The sequence below is a fragment of the Microcebus murinus genome, chromosome 17 (genome assembly GCF_040939455.1).
Source record: "Microcebus murinus isolate Inina chromosome 17, M.murinus_Inina_mat1.0, whole genome shotgun sequence".
NCBI classification, from domain to species: domain Eukaryota; kingdom Metazoa; phylum Chordata; class Mammalia; order Primates; family Cheirogaleidae; genus Microcebus; species Microcebus murinus.
The window spans coordinates 47,347,326-47,370,986 of NC_134120.1; the positions used below are offsets into that span (position 1 = coordinate 47,347,326).

The 23,661-nt window shown below is 37.1% G+C and overlaps 1 protein-coding gene, 1 long non-coding RNA gene and 1 pseudogene across 4 annotated transcripts in view; 1 reads left to right on the forward strand and 2 right to left on the reverse strand.

Annotated features, from left to right (window-relative positions):
* Positions 1-23,661, reverse strand: part of LOC142861627 (uncharacterized) — a 355,037-nt gene that overhangs the window by 114,282 nt on the left and 217,094 nt on the right. The gene's annotated exons all lie outside the window — the stretch shown is intronic.
* Positions 1-23,661, reverse strand: part of YES1 (YES proto-oncogene 1, Src family tyrosine kinase) — a 63,217-nt gene that overhangs the window by 7,081 nt on the left and 32,475 nt on the right. For all 3 annotated transcript variants that reach the window (XM_012746234.3, XM_012746233.3, XM_012746231.2), the window contains 10 exons: positions 14,859-15,110; positions 12,966-13,065; positions 9,627-9,725; positions 8,783-8,886; positions 8,540-8,689; positions 6,667-6,822; positions 6,318-6,497; positions 2,448-2,524; positions 947-1,100; positions 115-246 (listed from right to left, as the gene is read on the reverse strand). In XM_012746234.3, the coding sequence (XP_012601688.1) occupies positions 115-246; positions 947-1,100; positions 2,448-2,524; positions 6,318-6,497; positions 6,667-6,822; positions 8,540-8,689; positions 8,783-8,886; positions 9,627-9,725; positions 12,966-13,065; positions 14,859-15,102 (1,396 nt within the window). In that variant the 5' untranslated portion in view covers positions 15,103-15,110. The remainder of the gene's footprint in view (positions 1-114; positions 247-946; positions 1,101-2,447; positions 2,525-6,317; positions 6,498-6,666; positions 6,823-8,539; positions 8,690-8,782; positions 8,887-9,626; positions 9,726-12,965; positions 13,066-14,858; positions 15,111-23,661) is intronic.
* Positions 19,829-20,243, forward strand: LOC142861572 (ATP synthase F(0) complex subunit g, mitochondrial pseudogene; annotated as a pseudogene).

The window sequence follows — 23,661 nt, forward strand, 5'->3', positions numbered from 1 at the left end:
GCCAAAGTAAAGGGGCAGGGAGATGCCCTTTCCCCCCCTTCTATTTCTGTTCCTATGAAACTCCTGATACAGTCACTGCTGGGAAAACCAAGACCTAGTAAAATGTAAGCTTACCTGGATATGGCACTCTGCCCTTTGTCACCAGTTCAGTTTGCAGAATTCCAAATGACCACACATCAGACTTTATTGTAAATCGACCATACAGCGCCGCCTCAGGAGCTGTCCATTTGATTGGAAATTTTGCACCTAAAACAATATTGACCATACTGCTTAAATCAATTGTTTAAGAAATCTATTTGTATAAACATCATCCCTGATTAAGAACCTCTGGTCTAAGCCAACAGTTCATAAAATTCTTTGTTATAAAAAGAATTAAAACACATTTATTGGCATGCCACAAGAGTGTAAAGAGGCTATATACAAGTTGCTATATTTATAATGCAAAGAATACCAGTCAAGTCTTCCTTGGAGGAAATAGCTATCAGAAAGCCATAGTGGTATTTACTGTATATAATTCTATGAATAAAATCAATGTTTCTATGATTCTTCTAAGGGTACTTAGAACTACTCTTATTTTATAAAGCCCTGTATGTTCAAAAGAAGATTAAGTAAGAAAAATACAGAACATTAGGTTACAAGCATTTTTTTTTTTTTTTAAAGACAGAGTCTTGCTCTGTTGCCCAGGTTGGAATGCACTGACAGGATCACAGCTTACTGTAACCTTGAACTCCTGGGCTTAAGTCATCCTCCTGCCTCAGCCTCCCAAGTAGCTAGGAGCACATGTGAGTGCCACCACACCTGGCTAATTTAGAGATGGGGTCTTTCCATGTTGCCCCTTGAACTTCTGGCCTCAAGCAATAATCCCTCCTTGGCCTTTCAAAGTGTTGGGATTATAGAAATGGGCCACCGTGCATAGACCACAGCATTTATGTAAAAATAATTTTACCTTGTCTTGCTGTGTATTCATTGTCTTCAATTAATCTTGCTAAACCAAAATCTGCTATTTTGCACACAAGATTTTCACCTACAAGAATATTAGCAGCCCGAAGATCTCGGTGAATATAGTTCATTCTTTCAATATATGCCATGCCATCAGCAATCTTAGAGAAAAAAAACCACAAAACATATGATACAAAGGGAAACAGAGAGAAGACAATTTTGGCTAATGTTTAATCAGATCACTTATAACCATATATCTCAAAAGGAGATAATGGTAAGAGGGCATAGTCTAGGAAATAATAGGTGAAATAGAAAACATTATAATAAAAAAGGCAAGCTAAATCCAGATATCAAAAATCTGACACTATTCTGGAGACCAAGATTTTTAACCCTACAGTACAACGAGTCACCATTAACAGCATAACGTCCTAATGTCTTCTTGTGTCAAAGGCAGAAGAGGTAAATCACAGGGTTATTTAGTGCCTCTAGACATAGGCCATCAAGGTCCCTCGTCAGACACAATGTAAGATATCCTTGTGATAACGGTATCAACCAAAAGGTAGAGGTTGGCAAACTACAGCTTACAGGCCAAATGTGGCCTGCAACCTGCTTTTGTGCAGCCTAGGAACTAAAAACGGTGTTCACATTTTTAAAGGGTTGTAAAAAAAAAAAAAAAAAAAAAAAAAGATGAAAAAAGGTATGAGAGTTTTATGTGGCTTACCAAGACTAAAACATTTACCTGGTTGTTCAACCCTGTTTGCCAACCCTCACTACCATAGTGTCTAAGAGCTTTGAACTCAGGAGCACAAACCAGGCCTGGTATATGATTGTATGTATAGTTTCTCAGCATAAAGTTCATCTAAATTGACGGATCTGTGGACATGTGGATGTTCACTGGGAAGTAACAGTTCTGGAACCAGCATGTCAACCAAAGCCAATAAAAGGCCGTTAGACCAACTACCACATATGTGGATAGGAACTTTTAATAGTTTTCACTATATATTTTAAACAAAAAGTTGAAGAGTTAAAAAGTCCCATTTTTAACTATATATTGCCATCTTATAACAACTCTTGTTTTGGACTATATTAAATAAAAAATTCAGCATATACTTTAGATTACTGATATTTTCTTCGGAATAGCATTCGTGCATTTTAATTTTCTTAAAATTTATCTGTTAAAAATACATATAGACTTTATATTTGTGAAGCATATGTTTTCTATATTTTGTAAAAGGCCTTATGATACAGGATAGCACTAGATGGGGAGTTAGATAGCTGTTTCTAATACTGGTTCTGCTACTAACAAGTCACATGAATTTTAGATACCTTTGGTTTTCAGATACCACAATATTTTTACCATTAGGAGCTCACATTGGATTATCTCTAATGTTCCTTCCAGTTCTAAAATTTCATCAGTTTACTTTACAAGCTAGAATATTCCGCTAAGATTATTCTACATTTTAATGTATATTTTTAATTCAAATTGATACATGTATATATACAAATACCTGAGCAGCCATATCGACTAGCTGTGGAAGCTTCAAATACTTTCCATCTCCTTCCTTAAGGAAATCTAATAAGCTCCCTGTAAAAGACAGCAAGATATTCATGAAAAATAATCAAATCTTACATTAGGACTGAAACAAATACTTTTCTACACCGTACAACATAAAACTTCTTAGCTTTTAATTCTTTCATTTTTTTTTTGCAGTTTTAGAATTTCTGAATAATAATCTCGATTCCAGAAGAATCCTTAAACTGAAATTTTGAAAACTCCTGATAACATATGAAAAAGGGGAACATGCATTAACTTTACCAGATGAGAGGCATTCTTTTCTTGCTTTGATCAATATCCCAATTTTGGTTCAAAAAGTAGTATTAGATACTTAGATATTTTTAAGTCAATCTGAATCAATATATCAGACAACTGGGAATATCTTGGGGTAGTTAAAACTAAATATAGGCAGCTAAATGAGTTGTGGTAGAAGCGCTGCCCTGACCAGCTTCTCTCAATTTTGGCAGAAGGTGCCACCGAACAGCAAAGTACTATGAATAGCAGCAAAGAGAAAAGCTAGAAAGGAAGTCTAATTGCTGTCTCTCTATTACTGGTTAAAAGCTTACTATGTATTTGAATTTAATCAAGAGAAAACATTAGACAAATGCAAATTAAAGCACACTTTATAAAACATAAAGCTGGACTGTTTTCTTCAAAAATAACAATACTATGAAGGACAAAGAAAAGCTGCAGAATGGCTCCAGATTAAAGAAAAATAAAGAGAAATGACAACTAAATGCAATGCATGACTATGGATTGGATGAAGGAAGTGTACTTGGTGGACTGGTCAAGAGATAAGGAAATCTGGGCCGGGTGTGGTGTCTCATGCCTGTAATCCTAGCACTCTGGGAGGCCGAGGCAGGAGGATCACTCAAGGTCAGGAGTTCGAAACCAGCCTGAGCAAGAGCAAGACCCCGTCTCTACTAAAAATTGAAAGAAATTAATTGGCCAACTAAAAACATACATAGAAAAAATTAGTCAGGCATGGCGGCATGTGCCTGTAGTCCCACCTACTTGAGAGGCTGAGGCAGAAGGATTGCTTAAGACCAGGAGTTTGAGGTTGCTGTGAGCTAGACTGATGCCACAGCACTCTAGCCCGGGCAACAGAGTGAAACTCTGTCTCAAAATAAAAATAAATAAATAAAAAAAGAGAAGGAAATTTCCAGGTGAAGGAAATAACATGAATGAAATCATGAAAACAGGGGCAAGAAGATCTGTCCAGAACAGTGGGTTTATGTTGGAGTACATGAGACAAGGAGTTTGGACAGATTATGGCAGAAGGTGCCACCTGCCAGCAGGTCAACTGCTAAGTAACTGAATGCCAAAATGAGACACAGTTTTTTTTTTTTTTTTTTTTTTGAAACAGCATCTCACTCTGTCACCCCAGGTAGAGTGCAGTGGTGTCATCATAGTTCACTACAACCTCAAACTCCTGGGCTCCAGTGATCCTCCTGTCTAACCCTCCCTAGTAGCTTGGACTACAGGCACATGCTATGATGCCTGGCTAATTTTTCTATTTTTTGTACAGACAGTGTCTTGCTCTTGCTCAGGTTGGTCTCTAACCCCTGAGCTCAAGCAATCCTCCTGCCTTGGCCTCCCAGAGTGCTAGAATTACAAGCTTGAGCTATCACACCTGGCAGGAATTACAGAGTTTTAAAACTAGAAAGTACTTTTGTTATCTTATTCTAAATTTCTGATCTGTGAATAATTCTGCCCAGTGATCTGACAATATAGAATTTTACCATGTTCTCCCAATTAAATAATTATTAAACTCAATATACAGAGCTAAATGGCTAAATGGACCATTACCCTTTTACCTGCTTTACATACATACATGTATTTATTAATTAGAGACAGGGTCTTATTCTGTCTCCCAGGCTGAAGTACACTGGCATAATCATAACCCGTTGTAACCATCCAACTCCCGGTTCAAGGAATCCCGAAAGTACTAAGACTACACAGGTGCATGCTACCACACCCAGCTAATTTTTTTATTTTATGTTTTTTGTAGTGATAGGATCTTGCTACATTGCCCAGGCTGGTCTTGAACTCCTGGCCTCAAGCAATCCTCCCACCTTGGCCTCCCAAAGTGCTGAGATTACAGGCATGAGCCACTATGCTTGGCCCCTCCATTATCTTTTTTTTTTTTGAGACAGAGTCTCACTTTGTTGCCTAGGCTAGAGTGAGTGCCGTGGCATCAGCCTAGCTCACAGCAACCTCAAACTCCTGGGCTCAAGCAATCCTGCTGCCTCAGCCTCCCAAGTAGCTGGGACTACAGGCATGCGCCACCATGCCCGGCTAATTTTTTCTATATATATTAGTTGGCCAATTAATTTCTTTCTATTTATAGTAGAGACGGGGTCTCGCTCTTGCTCAGGTTGGTTTCAAATTCCTGAGTTCAAACCACCTGCTCGCCTCAGCCTCCCAGAGAGCTAGGATTACAGGCGTGAGCCACCGCGCCCGGCCTCCATTATCTTTTCTAAGCTACCAATACCTTAATTGAAACTTCCTGTTTCTCCCTTCCTATTCTAGTTCATTCAGTACACTCTTTGACAAGGCATACTTGGCTACTGTTGCAGGAGAAATTCTTTCCAAAGAGTGTTTGGGGGCTTTAGTTATGTTTTGGCTATTAATTATTAGGCTGTGGCAGTTCTCAGCTTTTGGTTCCAGTCTCTTTTGAGAGAAAAAAATTTTCCTATAGCAAATGAGTAGCTTGTAGTTGCCCCTGTCACCACTAGATGGAACTACATCATTGGTCAAGATAGACTACTGGAGAGGGTGACAAAATCATTGACTATAGACTACTAACTCAAGAGTTAAAAAAAAATGTGGATCTAATTCAAAATGGATGAGTATGAGGCCTATAGGCCTATTTACTGACTTACTGGTTCTTCTAAAGCATCATTTGTACAGGGAAAAAGAGGGAAGAAGCCAGGTTCGGTGGCTCATGCCTATAATCCTAACACTTTGGAAGGCTGAGATGGGAGGGTTGCTGCTTGAGGTCGGGACTTCAAGACAAGCCTGGGCAACAAGTGAGACCCCCACCTCTACAAAAAATACAAATTAGCTGGGTGTGGTGGTGCACACCTGTAGTCCCAGCTACTTGGGAGGCCAAGGCAGGAGGATCACTTGAACCCAAAAGTTTGAGGTTACAGTGAGCTATGACTGGGCAACTGCACTCTAGGCCCAGGCAACAGAGCAAGACCCTGTCTCAAAGGAAAAAAAAAAGAAAAGTACGAAAGAACATCAACCTTCTCTTCTCTTCTCATTATCCTCTTGCCCTAACTAACCCTGTCACTGAAGATCCCACCTTGTAGTCTGGGGTTTGGGAGAATGGAGAGATTTCAACTGATAGTAGTAGGGGGAAAAAGTTTCTAGAGGTCCTAAGTATGGGGATTATGTTTATATTAAAATGAGATAAAACTAATTTATTTTAACTTTACCTTATTTCTTTGCTTTAGTACTAAAGATGTATCTTTCTGATATTTTATCATTTTAATTAAATTTGTATAAACACCTTTTTTTTCTATATTTCACTTTCCTAGCTATTTTATTTCCTTTAGTCAAACCTACTTTCAAAATAAATTCAGCCTGCCTAATTTTCCTTTTAAAATTTATACTATCTTCTGGAATAACTGCAACTAATCACTAACTATTCCATTAAGCAAAATGTTATATTTCTTCTTTTCAAATGTCTACATAAAAATCTTGAATTAGAAAACACTATACAATAAAAGCCTATATGCAAAAAATAAAAATGAAGACTTGTTTTTTAAAAAATTTATGAACATGAATACCTGTTCAGGTACTAATATACACATACCTTTTGACATAAATTCAGTGACAATGTAAATTGGCTCTTCAGAAACAACAGCATAAAGTGGAACAAGTTTGTCATGTCTTAATTTTTTCATTATCTGAGCTTCTTGAAGAAAAGCTTCTGGCATCATTGTACCTGGTTTTAGTGTTTTGATTGCTACCTTTGTGGTTCCATTCCATGTTCCTAAAAAAAAAATGTGTTTTACTATTTTAATTTATATTTTAAGGGAGTTTAACCCAAAATTCAGTGACCAGCAGTTAGTTACCTTAAATATTTAAACATGTTATCATTAATTGTGGCACTTTAACCTATGGCAAAACAATGACAGGAAACAAAAGTCCAGGCTTCTTACCCATCCATACTTCACCAAAACATCCTTGTCCTAGTTTAACCTCTAGTCGTAAAGATTCCCGAGGAATTTCCCAAGCATCTTTTGCTAGACCTTGAGTCTGAGGTTTCACAGTTGGACATACAGTTGTTAACTTGTGACATAATCCATCAGCATGTTCTAGATAAATGAATAAACTATACTGTAAAATCAATTACTTACAAAAATTAAATATAGCGTATCAATGTTTTAAAAAGCTAATTATGGAAAAATGAAAACATAACATCCTATCAGTTTAAAAACACAAACACAAAAAGGAAATTGTTTGTTTTTTTGCTTTTTGTGTTTTTTTGAGACAGATTCTTAGTCTGTTGCCCAAGTGAGTGCCGTGGCATTAGCCTAGCTCACAGCAACCTCAAACTCCTGGGCTCAAGTAATCCTCCTGCCTCAGTCTCCCGAGTAGCTGGGACTATAGGATCCCATGGCTAATTTTTTCTATTTTTAGTAGAGACAGGGTCTTGCTCTTGATCAGGCTGGTCTTGAACTCCTGAGCTTAAGCAATCCTCCTGCCTCAGCCTCTCAGAGTGCTAGGATTACAGGCATGAGCCACCACACCTGGCCACAAAAATGAAATTGTCCATAAGAAGCAAAATAACTATGTATAAGTGAAACTTTATAATACAATTTAAAGTTATTATTTATTAAATACTTATGTTCCAGTAGTGTGCTAACTCAGCACTTTACAAATATCTCACATAAATGAAGCTTGTTCCCAACTTAAACAACTTTCCCAAGGTCCCGCAGTTAGTAAGTGGTGGAGATGGGATTCAACCCCAGGACTGTCTGCCACCTAAGTTCTGCTTTTGGCCACTGAGTTTATTTATCCCCAAAGTGAATGCTGTCATTAATTATTATGCTAATAACAACTAATTTATAAGAGGTATACCAAAAATCTATAAAAACTTCATTTGGGAGACTGATTTTTAAATAAAGGAGACACAAAGGCTGGTAACCCCAGATTTGCAATGGCTTGACTTGTGAATCCTTGCTTATACAATCTTTCTTATTGTAAATGAGACCCAGTCCCTCCTACTCTAAGCAACCACACAAACTCTCATTTTAACAAAGGCAATTACAAGTGATACCACTGCTAGATAACATGTTTGATCAATGTCAAGATTGCTGGTTGACTTGACAGACTCAGTTTGCAGCTAGCTGTCATTGAAGAAGAAATTACCATGGAAACGTCCTCTCCCTTGGTATTAATCATTTAAAAGACTTTCAGATTCATTCATTCATAATGAAAATTTTTGAGACAGAAAATTTTTGAGACAGAAGACTAATAATAAATACCTTTCAGAGGTCCTTGAAAGACAAGAATGTCTATAGTTGCTATAGGTTAATTTTCCAGGATAAGGAAAATGTATCTTCAGACCAAATTTCATTGGATCTATACTTTAGGAAATTTCAGGTGATCCAGCCCATGCAGGGGAAGGTAATCCAAAAAAATCTGACATAGCTTTATATGTTAAGTGTTTAGTTTTACCAACATAATAAGTGCCCAAAATAAAATATTTGTTTATATGTTTATTTATTTCCATAATCTATCTTGATATTTATATGTTATAAGATGGAACTCCAACGTAAATACTTTACCAATGAGATATAAAAGGACTCAAATGATCATAGTCTGATTTTGGCATATTATATCCAAGAATCCAATTCAAGTACTAAGTATTACCTGGTTCCTCATTTTAAAATAGAATACAACAGACATTTATTGGGTAGGTACTGTGTGTAAAGAAGTGTGTTCAACCTAAAGAGAAATGAAGACAGATTTTGTCCTCATAAAACAGAACACGAGGAAGTAATTTTTAACTTTGAAATATTTACTTACCTGTGTAGTGTTTCACCAATTTCTGCAGAGTATCAAATTGTGCTCGGGTTGTGATATAGTATCCACCATTGTCAAGTTTCCTAATTTTGTAGTGTTTCACATTGTCACCTCTTACCTCATCCCAATCACGAATGGAAAGGGAATAAGCACCTAGAGAAAAAATTAATACTTATTTACTATATCTTTCTCAAAATATTGACCCAATAAATTTTTATGCTTATATTAATATAACAATATTCATACCTTTAGTAGTTTCACTCTCTCTTACTAAGAAAATACCCCGTTGATTCCCGGGATTCAGAAGTAATCTCTCAGCATCTTTTCTTCCCATTTTGCCAAAATACCATCTGGAAAAAAATTAATAGTATTTTGAATTGAAAAGGTATGAGAGTCAGACAAATTATACACAAGTATCAATAAGAATGGAGTGGGATAGGGAGGATGACAAAGAGTAGCTATAGAACACAGCTTAAAATACAGTAAAGGATAATTAAAGATTTTTATTAAATAAGAATATTACAAATATTACCGTTAGAATATACTCTCACATTATTTCCTTGTATTGACTACTCAACATGAATCTCTTAAAATTCTATGTGGCAGTCACAGGAACAGTAAATGGAGAAGGAAGGGCGTTCAAATAACAGATCCTTTCTGTCAGTGACAAATGGAAATATTAAGACTATAATAGGAAGAACAGAAGTAGTTCTTTGGTAGTGTGATCATCTGTACTCAGTAAGATACAAGTATACCATACCCAAATTATTAGGAACTCTAAATTTGTGTGGGTTTGATTAACAATTTTTGAAGTGAGAGTCTGCAAAATATGAAAACGGTTAACATTTTTTTTAAAGTAGAAAAATAATGGAGAGAGCAGAATGATTGATGCAGATTCATTTATGATCCTACTCTAAGTGAATACTATGACATTAATTATTAATTTTCAAGTAACATCTATTAATATGATACATTAGCTGTATTAAGACTGGTATGTAATTCTGTGTGTTTAAAGTTGTGGCTAAGTAGAATGTGCATTAAAACATTTTTAAAATCAAAAGAATGAATAAAATATGAAGTAGTGACATACTCTTCGGCCTGAATGGAATCTGCAGGCGCTACATAATTGCTAGGGATATAACCATTCTTTCCTGTAGCAATTGATCTTGCTTCCCACCAGTCTCCTTCCCTGCAACACATAAAACAACAATCACCACAAGGTAGACTACTGCCCCAAATACGATATATTGCATTGTCATCTTGTATCTGAACTACACAAGAGGTATTACTCCCATTTTTTATTTATGCATTTATTTGAACAAGAATTAAACTCAGGGCTGGGCGTGGTGGCTCACGCCTGTAATCCTAGCACTGTGGGAGGCCGAGGCGGGCGGATTGCTCAAGGTCAGGAGTTCGAAACCAGCCTGAGCGAGACCCCGTCTCTACCAAAAATAGAAAGAAATTAATTGACCAACTAAAATATATATATATACAAAACATTAGCCGGGCATGGTGGCGCATGCCTGTAGTCCCAGCTACTCGGGAGGCTGAGGCAGTAGGATCGCTGAGCCCAGGAGATTGAGGTTGCTGTGAGCCAGGCTGACGCCACGGCACTCACTCTAGCCTGAGTAACAAAGTGAGACTCTGTCTCAAAAAAAAAAAAAAAAAAAGAATTAAACTCAAAGAACAATATTATAAAATGAGTTGCATGAATTAAGGGAATAAGACTAAACAAAAGCACAATTGCATACTTGTGCTCCAAACCAAAAAAAAACCCAAGACACTATACACTTTAATTTTAGTTATAATATCTTGTTTTCACATAATTCTCTCAGCCAAAGACAATAAATTATATTGAATAAAGCAATCTGGGAGGTAAATCTTTCAAAGTATTCGGTTTTGATTGAATGTTTTCTTTTTTAACAGCTTTACTAGATATAATTTGCATACCATAAAATTCCCCCATTTAAGATGTACAATTTAGTGTTTTTGTTTTTTTTTTTGAGACAGAGTCTCACTTTGTTGCCCAGGCTAGAGTGAGTGCTATGGTGTCAGCCTAGCTCACAGCAACCTCAAACTCCTGGACTCAAGCAATCCTACTGCCTCAGCCTCCTGAGTAGCTGGGACTACAGGCATGTGCCACCATGCCCGGCTAATTTTTTTTTTCTATATATATATTAGTTGGCCAATTAATTTCCTTCTATTCAATTAATTTCCTTCTACTCCTGACCTTGAGCAATCCGCCCGCCTCGGCCTCCCAGAAAGCTGGGATTACAGGTGTGAGCCACCGCGCCCGGCCAATTTAGTGGTTTTTAATATATTCAGAGTTGTACAACCATTACACGATCAGTTTTAGAACATTTCATCACCCCCCAAAAAACTCTGTATCCATTAACAGTCACTCCTCACTCCCACTACCCTTCCATCCCTATCACTGCCTACCACTAACCTGCTTTATCTGGGTATGTCTACTGTGGGCATTTCATATAAATGGAATCATACAATGTATGGTCTTTTGTGACTGGTTTCTTTCACTTAGCATAAGTTTTTCAAGAGTCACCTATGTTATAGCATGTAGCAGTAGTTCATTCTTTTTGTGTTGCCAAATGCTTTTCTTTTTCACAATATATAAAATTGTAATATTCTTTTTCAGGTGTTTCGGGGGGAAAAAATCACAATGCTCTAGCACTCCTGCAGCCAAACAATTAACAATGAAGAATACAATTAAAAATTGAATTTCTAGAATGATACACATTCATAGAAGTGTTATCCATAAATATCCCAAAAAGACTAAAATTATAACTCAGAACATGAGAACTATATGTGGCTTAAATACATAAGCCCTGACTTTCCAAAATTAATGTGAAAATAGTAAATACTATCAGTCTTTAATAAGGAAGATATATAGAGGATTTGCTACAAAAATTCATGTTTTGCTTTACTGGCGATAAGTACTGAAAAGGTATTGTTTAAACTGAAATCTTATAAATGCTTGAGATGAATGTGCCCTATAGAAAATGAAGCAAAAAATCCTTTGGTAATTCAAATATTTAGAAACTCATACACTTGGTTTGTGGTTTCCTAACCTATACGTACTTTCAGATATACAAACTGAAAACTTTCTATTTGATCCTGCTAAGCATGCACTGATTCATTTAAACATTTACTGAATACCTATTAAATCAAAGACTTTACAATAGGGTGTGCTGGAAACGAAGGTCAAAAGACAGTCCTTGACCTCAAGGAACCCACAGTGTAGAGCTGGGTTTTGCAACCTCAGCGCTTCTAACACTTTGGGCTTGGTAATTCTTTGTTGTGGGGGACTGTCTAGTGCACTGTACAATGTTTACCAATATCTCTGGCCTCTACCCACTACCAGCACCCCAATTGTGACAACCACAAATGTCTCCAGACGTTGGCCAAATGTCCTCTGGGATTTTGTCCCAGTGGAGAATCCCAGGTCTAAAAGAATGACAAGCAAATGACAATTCATAATTCAAAATTTGATGAGAGCTAAGAGTGAGGCTTGCAGAGGTTGCCGTGGGAACACCTGAGAGAGACACTTAATTCAAGAGGTGGTGGGGGCTGGGCCGGGCAGGACAGGAAGAATGTAAAGAAAGGCACACTTAAGAAATGACACGAACTATATTTTGAAGGATGAGTACAGTTAGCCAGTTAAAGGAAAGAAATGGAGACATGGAAGTCACATTCCAGAAAAAAGAAATAATATGTGTTAGGGCCTGGAGAGTATGAGAAACTTCAGAAAACTGCAAGTAATTTAGTATGGCTGGGTGGTGGAGTGAGAAAGGGGCAGAAGCAAACAGTAAATTCTCAATGAATGATGGCTACTATTGTCGTTGTTTTCCTTTTATCTTGATGGCAACTGATAGCTACTGAAGGATTTTAAAGCTGAGAGACATGAACATATTTTATGTTCTAGAACAATAACTGGTAGCAGAAGGAAGGAAAAGGAGGGAAGGAAACATGACTGGAAGCAAAGAGATCATAAACATATATTCTGAGAAGTTACAAAGTGGTCACTATGCTTGCTAATGAAATTATGGGATCTGTTTTCTATAATGATCATCATTTTTTTTGAGACAGACTCTCACTCTGTTGCCTGGGCAAAGTGCCGTGGTGTCAGCCTAACTCACAGCAACCTCAAACTCCTGGTCTCGAGCTATCTTCCTGCCTCAGCCTACTGAGTAGCTAGAAGTACAGGCATGCGCCACCGTGCCTGGATAAATTTTTCTATTTTTAGTTGTTTGGCTAATTTGTTTCTATTTATATAGCAGAGACAGGGTCTTGCTCTTGCTTAGGCTGGTCTTGAACTCCTGAGCTTAAGCAATCCTCCCACCTAGGCGTCCCAGAGTGCTAGGAAAAGACCAGGTTTTTGTCAGTACTTATCCCTCACAAAAATGACACTTACGTGTTGTTAATTATTTGAAATCTTTCACCCTTTTTAAATGAAAGGTCTTCTGTAGTTCTAGCTTCATAATCATATAAGGCCACAAATATAGTAACACCACCTACCAGAGGAAAAAAAGACCAGAGGTAAATTATACAGATAAACTAACAACAACAACAAGAACTACTGCCAGCAAAAGAAAGATTATTGAGTAATTTTGTCTCCTGCCTAACTGTTCAATCTCATATCATATAATTCTCCCCTCTGTCTATACTGGCCTCCCCACTAATCCTCAAAACTTTCAAGTCCATCTGTATCTCTTGAACTTTGCATTTGTTATTCCCTCTCTCTAGAAAGGTCTTTTCCTAGCTCTGCACATAGTTAGGACATTCTAAATAATTAAATCTCAGCTCAAATAACTTCTTCTTGAGGTAGCTTTCCCTGATCAACTACAGGGCCTTCACCAATCATTCTAGTTAGTTTCTTCATAGCATTAATCAGCCTGTTTAGTTGTTTATTTACTAATTACTGTCCAACCCTCATGATAATGTAAGCTATGGGCAGAAACCTTGTTTGTCTTGCTCACCTCTCTATATCTGGTACACAGACACTTCATATTTGTTGAGATAATAAATGGACACCTCTGAATGGAGTATTTTGTATAAGTAAATTGCTTTAGGTAACTAAAGTATGTGTTTAAGTATCAACATTTATTTTAACCATTTTGATTACTATCTTTCTCAAACATAATCCAGAAAATAATTTAAACTTTTGCTAATGTCTGAGAAATACCATTATGACCACCTGTTACTGAAGTATTTAGAGTTAGGGATCTGGAATTAAGATTGTAATTGACTCTGACGTCCATAACTCCCCAAATGAAGTGAAACAGAGCCAGTGCATGGCAGTCCTCTGGCCACTGCTATTGGTCCAAAGGTGAGCAGACTGAAGAGACAAATTTATACTCTATGCTTGTAGAATAAATTTCTCTTCTGCCCCCACTGGCTGCTAACAGGGATATAAGTTGCTCAATGCGATGCTAGCAGCTGTTTTGCCAAGCTTAAGGATAAAGAAGAGACTCCAAGAGCTGCAGTAGAGAGGAAGGAAACCCGAGTCTTTGATGACATCATGGAACTGCTCTACCAAAGGGTCCTGGAGCTCACTCTACCTTTTTAAGCAGCTGTACTTTGTTACTTCAATGAAAAAGCATCTTAATATGGAACACTTTACAAAAGAGCTCATTTTCTCTTTTTAAAAAGGTTTTCAATCTACTTTTTTGGAGTGTTCTGTCTCCATGAAAGGTTGTCAGCTATGATTTCTTGCCGTTCTCTGAATGGATATGGTAACGTAATAAATGGAGTTCAGGAATAGGGCATTAAATCTGATCTCTCCTATTTATTATCTGTGGCTCTGGGGGGAAAAATCATTTACGCTCTCTGAGCCTCAGGATTTTTCTTCTTAAAATCAGTGGTATCTGACAGAAACATTGTATTGTCATTACTACATTGCCATTTAATTAACATTTATTACTAACTACCATGATACTTTAATACCACTTTACAATCCTGAGGAGTTGGAAAATTCTTGAGAGAGGGTTATATGTTTTTAATCTTTATATTCCCAGTGCCTACCACACAGTAAGGGCACCATAATTATCTGAATAATGAGTTAATGAAATAATTAATAATATAACCCAGTATATAATCACCATCTGATTATCACCAAATTTCCCAGAACCATACCCATGTATGCAATAAGACATAATTTTTATGTTGGAGATTTTAATTTTCAAACATAACTGTTTGAAAAGTCCTCCAGTAAGATATTTTTCTTAACAGCAGACAAATCTTTAAGTATGTTTTATCCAAGGTTATATTTTCAGACAGACAATGTAATTGTCCATTTAAATCTTACCTGTTAAACCAGTAGGATAAGAACTTGGCACCACTGAAAATGAGGAAGATGCTCCTCCAAAAGGTGTCACCCCCGAGGATCCTCCAAATGGTGTTATGGAAAGACTGCTGAAATTAACCGACGTTCCCTTGGCTGAAGGTTCTGCTCCATAATGGCTGACACTTGTACTGACAGGCTCTGGAGTGTTTTCGGTTCTATATTTAATGGCTGGACTTTTGTTTTCTTTACTTTTAATGCAGCCCATTATCAAATCTACAGAGACGATAAGGCAAATATTTTGAGAATCAGTTAACATACAGGATACTTCAAAAAGATACAATTCAAAAGTTGACTTTAAACAAGGCATCCCCCCCAAATAACATTAACAACAACAACAAACTAGACAGCTGAAAGTGAAGTCTCTTGCCCTCATTTATCTTTATTAAAATTCTACTAAAGCCCCACTCCAATCAAATCATTCTTCAACTCAATCACTTTTAATAGTTCAATGATAACATGCCATAGTATGTTGGGAAAACCATGGCTCTGAAGCTAGAGAGGTCTAAATTTGAATCCTAGCTTCCTAAGTAGTAGAGAGATTTCAGGTGTTGCTTAACCTCCCTGCACCCCAGTGAGTTGAAAAAGTATCATCTACCCAATCACAAAGATGTGGAAACAATCTGAGTGCCCATCAAAAAATGAGTAGATTGATAAAATGTGGTATATCGTGGAGTACTACTCAGCCATACAAAATGGTGAACTAATACCTTTTGTATTAACCTGGATGGAACTGGAAAACCGTTCTAAGTAAAGTCTTAGAAATCCACTATGTATTTTACGCTTGCAGCACATCTCAATTTGGACTAGACACATCATTTCAAGGGTTCAGTAGCTGTATGTCGATGGTGGCTACCATATAGGACAAAGTAGATCTACACCTATTCCCTTCCCTATCAACAGACACACCCCCAATGCTTATCAAATTTGACACCAACCTAACTTTCTAAGCTTTCCAACTTTATCTCCTTCTATTTTCTCATACTTATGCTCACACATACACATGCAATCCTGTTTCCCTCTTACATATGCTCTGTGCTTCTCCATTTTGGGGTGTTTTCTCCTGAAATTGACTCTGTCCAAAATACTCTAAAATCCTCTCCATTCACTGATGATCATCATAAATGTTACTTTTCCATTCAGGCTTTCCCTAAAATTGTACTTCTGTGGAGATTTTTGTTATGAGGCTCTTACTTTATTCCATTTTAATATTGTTTTTTGCTTACTGGCTTAATTCCCAACCCACCTGTAAATTAATGGCAATACATATACCTTCAAAGCAAGAATTGTGCTTTATTCATCTTTTACCCTCTGTATCATCTACCAATGTCACTTGCTTATAGGTTTGCTAATATTACAAAATCTGCATTATTCTATTCACTTTCTACAGAAGCATTAATATAGATTTAATTCATTTACTTTTAAAGGTCATTCTTATTTGTATAGTTTTTCCCTTCCTTTTACATTCAAAAGGAAGTAGGTGAGTGATGACTGCCTCACAGATTCTGAAAGACTGAACATTTATAACTTCAGCTACATAATATTAAAATGTAGCTATAAATGTTAGAATAGATAAAAATGTATCTGTACTGAAAATGTACAGACTTTTTTCCTTGTCATTATTCCCTAAAACAACACAGTATAACAACTATTTACATTGTATTAGGTATAATAATTTAGAGAAGATTTAATGTATACAGGAGGATGTGCATAGGTTATATCAGGGACTTGAGCATCTGGGGATTGTGGTATCCACAGGAAGTCCTGGAACCTATCTCCCATAGATACTGAGGGATGACAGTATACTGAAAATACTGTGAGGTGGGTGGGTGGCTCACTCATATAATCCCAGCACACTTTGGGAGGGTGAGGCTGGAGGATCGCTTGAGCCCAAGAGTTGGAGACGAGCCTGGGAAACATACCAAGACCCTGTCTCTACAAAAAAATAAGAAAACGTATCCAGGTGTGGTGGTGTGCACCTGTAGTCTCAGCTACTCAAGAGGCTGAGGTGGGAGAATCCCTTGAGTCCAGGAAGTCAAGGCTGCAGTGAGCTATGATTGCACCACTGCACTCCAGGCTGGGTGACAGAGTGAGATCCTGGCTCCAAAATAAATAAATAAATAAATAAAATAAAAATCCTATGAGGGATTTATAAGATAAACATATAAAAGGCAATTGCTTCTAAAAGTATTAGAAAAAACTAAAGGTAAGTAGTTTCATAATCTAGAGTTGGAAAAGTCTTTTATAGTATAAAAGTGGAAACTTTAAAGGAAAAGACTAATAGATACAATTATGTAACTTAATGTTTAGGCTTTGGATATTGGTGGTTTTGCAAATTCCTCCTACTGATTTTATTTTTGTAATTTAACATATTTTGTGGATATATATTGATATCCACAATGGGGGTAGGGATACAAAAGTTTATTAAAGGAAAATAGGGAAAACATCTTTGTACTTGCTTGTGCTCTTTCCTGCTCTCTCAATACACACAAAAACGTACACATGTGAATTCTGGTTGACATTCTTAATACAGACAACTCTTATATATGAAAAGAAAAAGATACCACAGGAAACCTATCAAGAGGGAATTCACAGAAGAAATAGGCCAGTTATTATATTAAAATGTATCCAACCTTCCTAGTCTTCTAATAAATACAAATTAAAAGATACTTTTTTTGATTATCAGATTGGAAAATTTTGACTAAATTCTCAAGGCTAAAGGGAGAATTTAACAATCAATATATATCCATAAAATGTTAAATTACAAAAATAAAATCGGTTGGAGGAATTTGCAAACCCACCAGTATCCAAAGCCTAAATATTAAGGAAATATTATTAACTATAACATAAATTAGATTTTGAAAGAATGCCAGTTATGTGAGAAAAAATTACGAGGGAAAGACAGTAACTACTGTAATTTATTTTAAATTTGATAGCAGGTTAGCTATGAAAGACCATGTCAATCCACAACAGTTCCTGTAATTACCCACCCACTTGATTCCACTTTTTTTTTTTTTTTTTTTTTGAGGTGAGGTCTCGCTCTGTCACCTGGGCTAGAGTGCCAAGGCGACAGCCTAGCAGCTCAGGGCAACCTCAGACTCTTGGGCTCAAGCGATCCTCTTGCCTCAGCCTCTAGAGTAGCTGGTACTATAGGTGAGTAGTCCCTCGCTAATTTTTTCTATTTTTAGTACAGATAGAGTCTTGCTCTTGCTCGGGGCTCAGGCTGGTCTCAAACTTCTAACCTCAAGCGACCCTGGCTCGGCCTCCCAGAGTGCTAGGATTACAGGCATGAAGCACCATGCCCAGCCCCCAGCTTCTTTAATTCCTCATCCTCACCTTCTTCTTTACCCAGTAACCTCCCTGCGAGACAACACTCCTAACTTCAAGTCCTCTTCCTTCAAAAGTCACACCTTTTCCCCCCACGCTATCAAATCTTCCATTATTATACTTAACCTGTCCTCCAGCTGCTTTTTCTTAATCTTACTGTGAGGAGTCTTTGGACTCCTTACATCCACCCACTTACTCTTTCCAATAGCTCCAGGATAGACCATCGTTTTCAGGCTAGTTCCAAAAGCACCCAAGTATCAATGCTTAGGAGCCATCACTGCTGCCCATCTCATTTAGAAATATAACTATTATTGTCAGATGTGATTTCTATTTTTAAGTAAACTCTAGGTACAATGAGTTAAACCAATTTTTATGGGTTGTATTTTTAAAACATTTATATGGGTAAGTCTCTTCCAAGTTCCAGGCTACTGACTCACAGATATGTATTTATTAACAATGTATATGAGACACTGTAAAAGAAGCTGGGGATGACAAGAAATGATCCCTTTTCATTAAAAAAGTCACAAATATATGTAAGAAACAAATACTTTTATAAAATGTGAAAATTGCTAGTGTAAAAAATGCTAGAGTACAGGTATGTACAAAATACCACGGGAATACAACATGAGTTATCAGCTCTGCCTTAAGTGCTTAGGAAAGAAAGTTTTGCAAAGGAAGTCGCATCTGAGCTGGGTCTTGAAGAGCTGGAGATTAGAGGAAGAGAAAATGGGATATTCCCAGGAAGAATGAGAAGTATACAGAGTGGTTCAGATGCTTGAAAAGCATAGTTTATTTGAGGAACAGAAACTTCTCTGTTGTAGGAGTGTCGGGGGCTGTTTGTGAGCATGGTAGGACAGGTAGTTAGAGGTAGAGAAGAATTTATCAAGAGGATTATTTGTTATGCAATAATTTTTAGACTTTATCCAGGGAGAATAATTAGGAAGTTATTCAAGGATTTCTTTTTAGGTCAACAGCCAAAGATATATGTTTTAGAATAACTATGACAAAGGATCATATAGACTGGAAAGAAGAAAATATGATAATAGCAGTTAGATAAGTTATAAAATTATTACAATGACCCATGTGAGAAAAGACAAAAGCAGTGGAGCCAACAATGAGGGGGAAAATGAGAGCTATATAGTAAGTAGAATAATCAAGGTTAAACGATCAGTTGACCATGGGAAGAAGAGACATGAAGAAAAAGGAGTCATTTATTCACTCTACAGCATGTATTGAGTATCTTAAAGCAGTTACTGTCTGTTAAGGGTTGGCTAGCTTCAAAACTTCTAGTTTGAACCAAGTGGAAAGTGACACCATAACTGAGGTAGAAGAGAAAGCAACAGGTTTTTCTGGACCAGTATAGATGTTCGTTTTAGGTGGCTGTTACACATCATGTTGTGATTTCTAGTGGGGGATTGATAATATGTTTAAAGCTCAGGAAAAGATGGAAACCAGAGAAAAATTAAATGAAAATATTTTCACAGTTTAAAAACTGAACCTTTTGAAATAATAAAACTCAACGAAGGTACAGATGTAGAGGCAAGTAAAGAATTAATACAGGACATTCAGCCGGCCTTTTGGGGCGACGGACATTCCGTTCTAGCACCATGGCTCAATTTGTCCGTAACCTTGTGGAGAAGGCCCCGGCGCTGGTGAACGCTGCTGTGGCTTATTCGAAGCCTCAATTGGCCACATTTTGGTACTACACCAAGGTTGAGCTGGTTCCTCCAACCCCTGCTGAGATCCCTAGAGCTTTTCAGAGCCTGAAAAAAATAGTCAATAGTGTTCAAACTGGTAGCTACAAACAGCTTACAGTTAAGGAAGCCATGCTGAATGGTTTGGTGGCCACTGAGGTGTGGATGTGGTATATGTTGGAGAGATCATAGGCAAGCGTGGCATCATTGGCTATGATGTTTGAAGACCAGTCTTTAACATCTGATTATATTTGACTTATTTGAGTATTCTTGGACCATGTGTGATCAGACTGCTATCTGAATAAAATATGTCAAAAATCCAAAAAAAAAAAAATTAATACAATGTTGGAGGACATCTACATACAAAAGGATGGACAAGGAAAGAAATCAGGAAGCAGCAATTAGAGTTGGAAATACTTCTACAAAGATAAAAACATAGTTAGAAAACATAATCAACTTTAAGACAGTACAAGAGATCTATCTGTAGCATTTTTTACCTTAAAAGAAATATAAAGCAAATAGAGAAAAATGTTAATGTGTTAATTATGGATAATGAATATTTTTGAAGTATTTTATAATTTAATAAATTTTTAATAAGAAGTAAAATAGCATAGTGGGAATAAAAAATGGACTTTCAGGAAGAAAATGGCTTATAGTGTTAAAGACCAAAATGAAGTCCAGTGGCATTTCAGCTGCTTTTAAAAGGCCAGCTGATTAGTAATTAGGAACTGACTGGTGACTTCAACAAGAGCTTTTATTAATGTCATGAAGACAAAAGCTAGACTGCAGTAAGTTGAAGAATAAATTAATGAGTTTGGTACATAACATCTTTGTAAGTTAGGAACACACAGTTATTATCAAGTTGTTTTCTGTCATTTCTTTGTCTAGTTCACTGATCCTCTCCTTCACAGTCTTAGTGTAACCTATTACAGCAGAAACTTGGTTACTCAACAGCCATTCTCCCTCTTCTTCGATGAAAGAACTCTGATTTTGTTTACCCTCCTTCCATTTGGCAAGTCCTTTGGGGAAGGCTGGGTACCTGTCCAGCCCTAGGTAGTAAATACTGACTTATTTAAGCCACTTACTCAGTCTTATATTTCTGTTGTCAGTTAGCTGATTGAGCCCTGAGCATGGGCTTCTAGGAGGTTTTCCTCAATTTGTAAAAAGGAATATGATAGGAATATTATCTTTTCCTTCCATAGATGTTATCATCTAAGATGCCTAAATCTGGGGCAGTGATCCAGATATCACCAAGGACCCTTCAGAGGGGAGTACACCAATGTACTGAAAATCAGAGGGCAGAAAGACAGAAGGAACTTAGGTCCTTGATAATGTTGCTCAAGTATTAAATTATATTAACGCTAAAACACACTTTAGCTTCAGAAATCTTATGTGAGATAAATGCCTACTGTATAAGCCAGTTTTAGTTTGGTTCAGCGTTACTTACAGCTGAAAGGATCTTAAATATTAATAATATATTATTCAAATCACATGACAATGGTTAATACATTAAATCCCTTTTTAACATGTCAGGATTCAATAGCTGAACAAAAATAACAAAAATCCCAAACTTGCTGGGTGTGGTCACTTCATGCCTGTAATCCCAACCCTCTGGGAGGCCAAGGCAGGAGGACTGCTTGAGGCCAAGAGTTTGAGACCAGCCTGTGCAACCAGCAAGACCCTGTCTCTACAAAAAATAGAAAAATTAGCTGGGCGTGGTGGTGTGTGCCTACAGCCCTAGCTACTTGCCCAGGCTGAGGCAGGAGGATCACTTGAGCCCAGGAGTTTGAGGTTGCTGTGAGCTATGAAGATGCCACTATGCTCTAGCCCATAACCCAGGCAACAGAGTGAGACTCTGTCTCAAAATATTTGTTCCACTGTCTTATATGTCTATCCTTATGCCAATTATCACACTGCAGCTATACAGTAAGTCTTGAAATTAGATACCTGTAAGTCCTCCAGTTTTTTTTCTTCTTTTTCAAGATTGCTTTGGATACTCTAGGGCAGTGGTCAGTAAATTTTTTCTGTAAAATATGTTAAGCTTTGTGGACCATATGGTCTCTGTAACAACTACTCCACTCTGTCATTTTATTGCAAAAGCAGCTATAGACTATACACAAACACATTAAGTGTGGCAGTGTTAAAATAAAACAATTTCCAAAAACAGGCAGTGGGCCAGATTTGGCCTGCAAGTCGCAGTTTGCCAAACCATTCAATAGGGTCTTTGCATTTCTATACAAATTTTAGAATTAATTTGTCAATATCTACCAAAATGTCTGCTAGGATTTTGATTGGGATTATTCTAAATCTACAGATCAATTTGAGGAGAACTGACATCTTAAAAATATTTACCTCCTGATCCATGAATGTGGTATTTCATTTATTTAGGACTTTAAAGACTTTTATTGTTTTCAGTGTGGAGGTCTTGTCCAATTTTTGTTAAATTTGTCACTAGGCATTTCATGTTTTTTTTTTGAGACAGCGTCTCACTCTGTTGCCCTGGCTAGAGTGAGTGCCATGACATCAGCCTAGCTCACAGCAACCTCAAACGATCCTCCTGCCTCAGCCTCCCGAGTAGCTGGGACTACAGGCATGTGCCACCATGCCCGGCTAATTTTTTCTATATGTATTACTTGGCCAATTAATTTCTTCCTATTTATAGTAGGCTCAAGCGATCCTCCTGCCTCAGCCTCCCGAGTAGCTGGGACTACAGGCATGTGCCACCATGCCCGGCTAATTTTTTCTATATGTATTACTTGGCCAATTAATTTCTTCCTATTTATAGTAGAGACGGGGTCTCGCTCTTGCTCAGGCTGGTTTCAAACTCCTGAGCTCGAGCAATCCTCCCGCCTCGGCCTCCCAGAGTGCTAGGATTACAGGCGTGAGCCACCGCGCCCGGCCTCATGGTTTTTTTGATGTCATTATAAATGACGTTATTTTATCTCTATTTCTAATTATTCATTGCTAATATATACAGATGTGGGGCATAATAACATTTCAGTCAAGGATGGACTACATATATGATCATGGTCCCATAAAATTATAATACCACATTTTTACTATATCTTTTCTATGTTTAGATCCACAAATACTACTGTGATACAACTGCCTACAGTATTCAATACAGTAACATGCTGTATAGGTTTTTAGCCTGGGGCAATAGGCTATACTATATAGCCTAGGTATATCATAGGCTATACCATCTAGGTCGGAGTAAGTATAATCTATGATATTCACACAATGAAGAAATGGTCTAATGATGTATTTCTCAGAACGTATCCCCATCTTTAAAGTGATGCGTGACCGTATACACACCTGGTATTTGTATACTGACTTTATTCTTGTGACCCTGCTAAACTCACTTATCAGTTCTAGTAGCTTTTTTTTATGGGTTCTGTAGTATTTTCTACATTTAAGATCATATATACAAATAAAAACTGTTTTACTCTTTCCTTTCCTATGTATTTTTCTTACCCTGACTTTACTGCACTGACTTTTAATCTAGTTTAGCCCCACCCTCTCCATGGCCCAAGGCCCTTTGAAGGTTTCCACTAAATGTCCTGATTATTAACAAAGACTTTCCCCTCTAGCTAATAAAACCTCCAGTACAATGCTGAATAGAAGTGATAAGAAACAACACCTTTGCTTAGATTCCCGATCTTAAGGAGAAAGCATTCACCATTAAGTATGACATTAGCTGTAGGATTTTTTGTAGCTGACCTTCATCAGGCAAAGGAAAGTTCCCT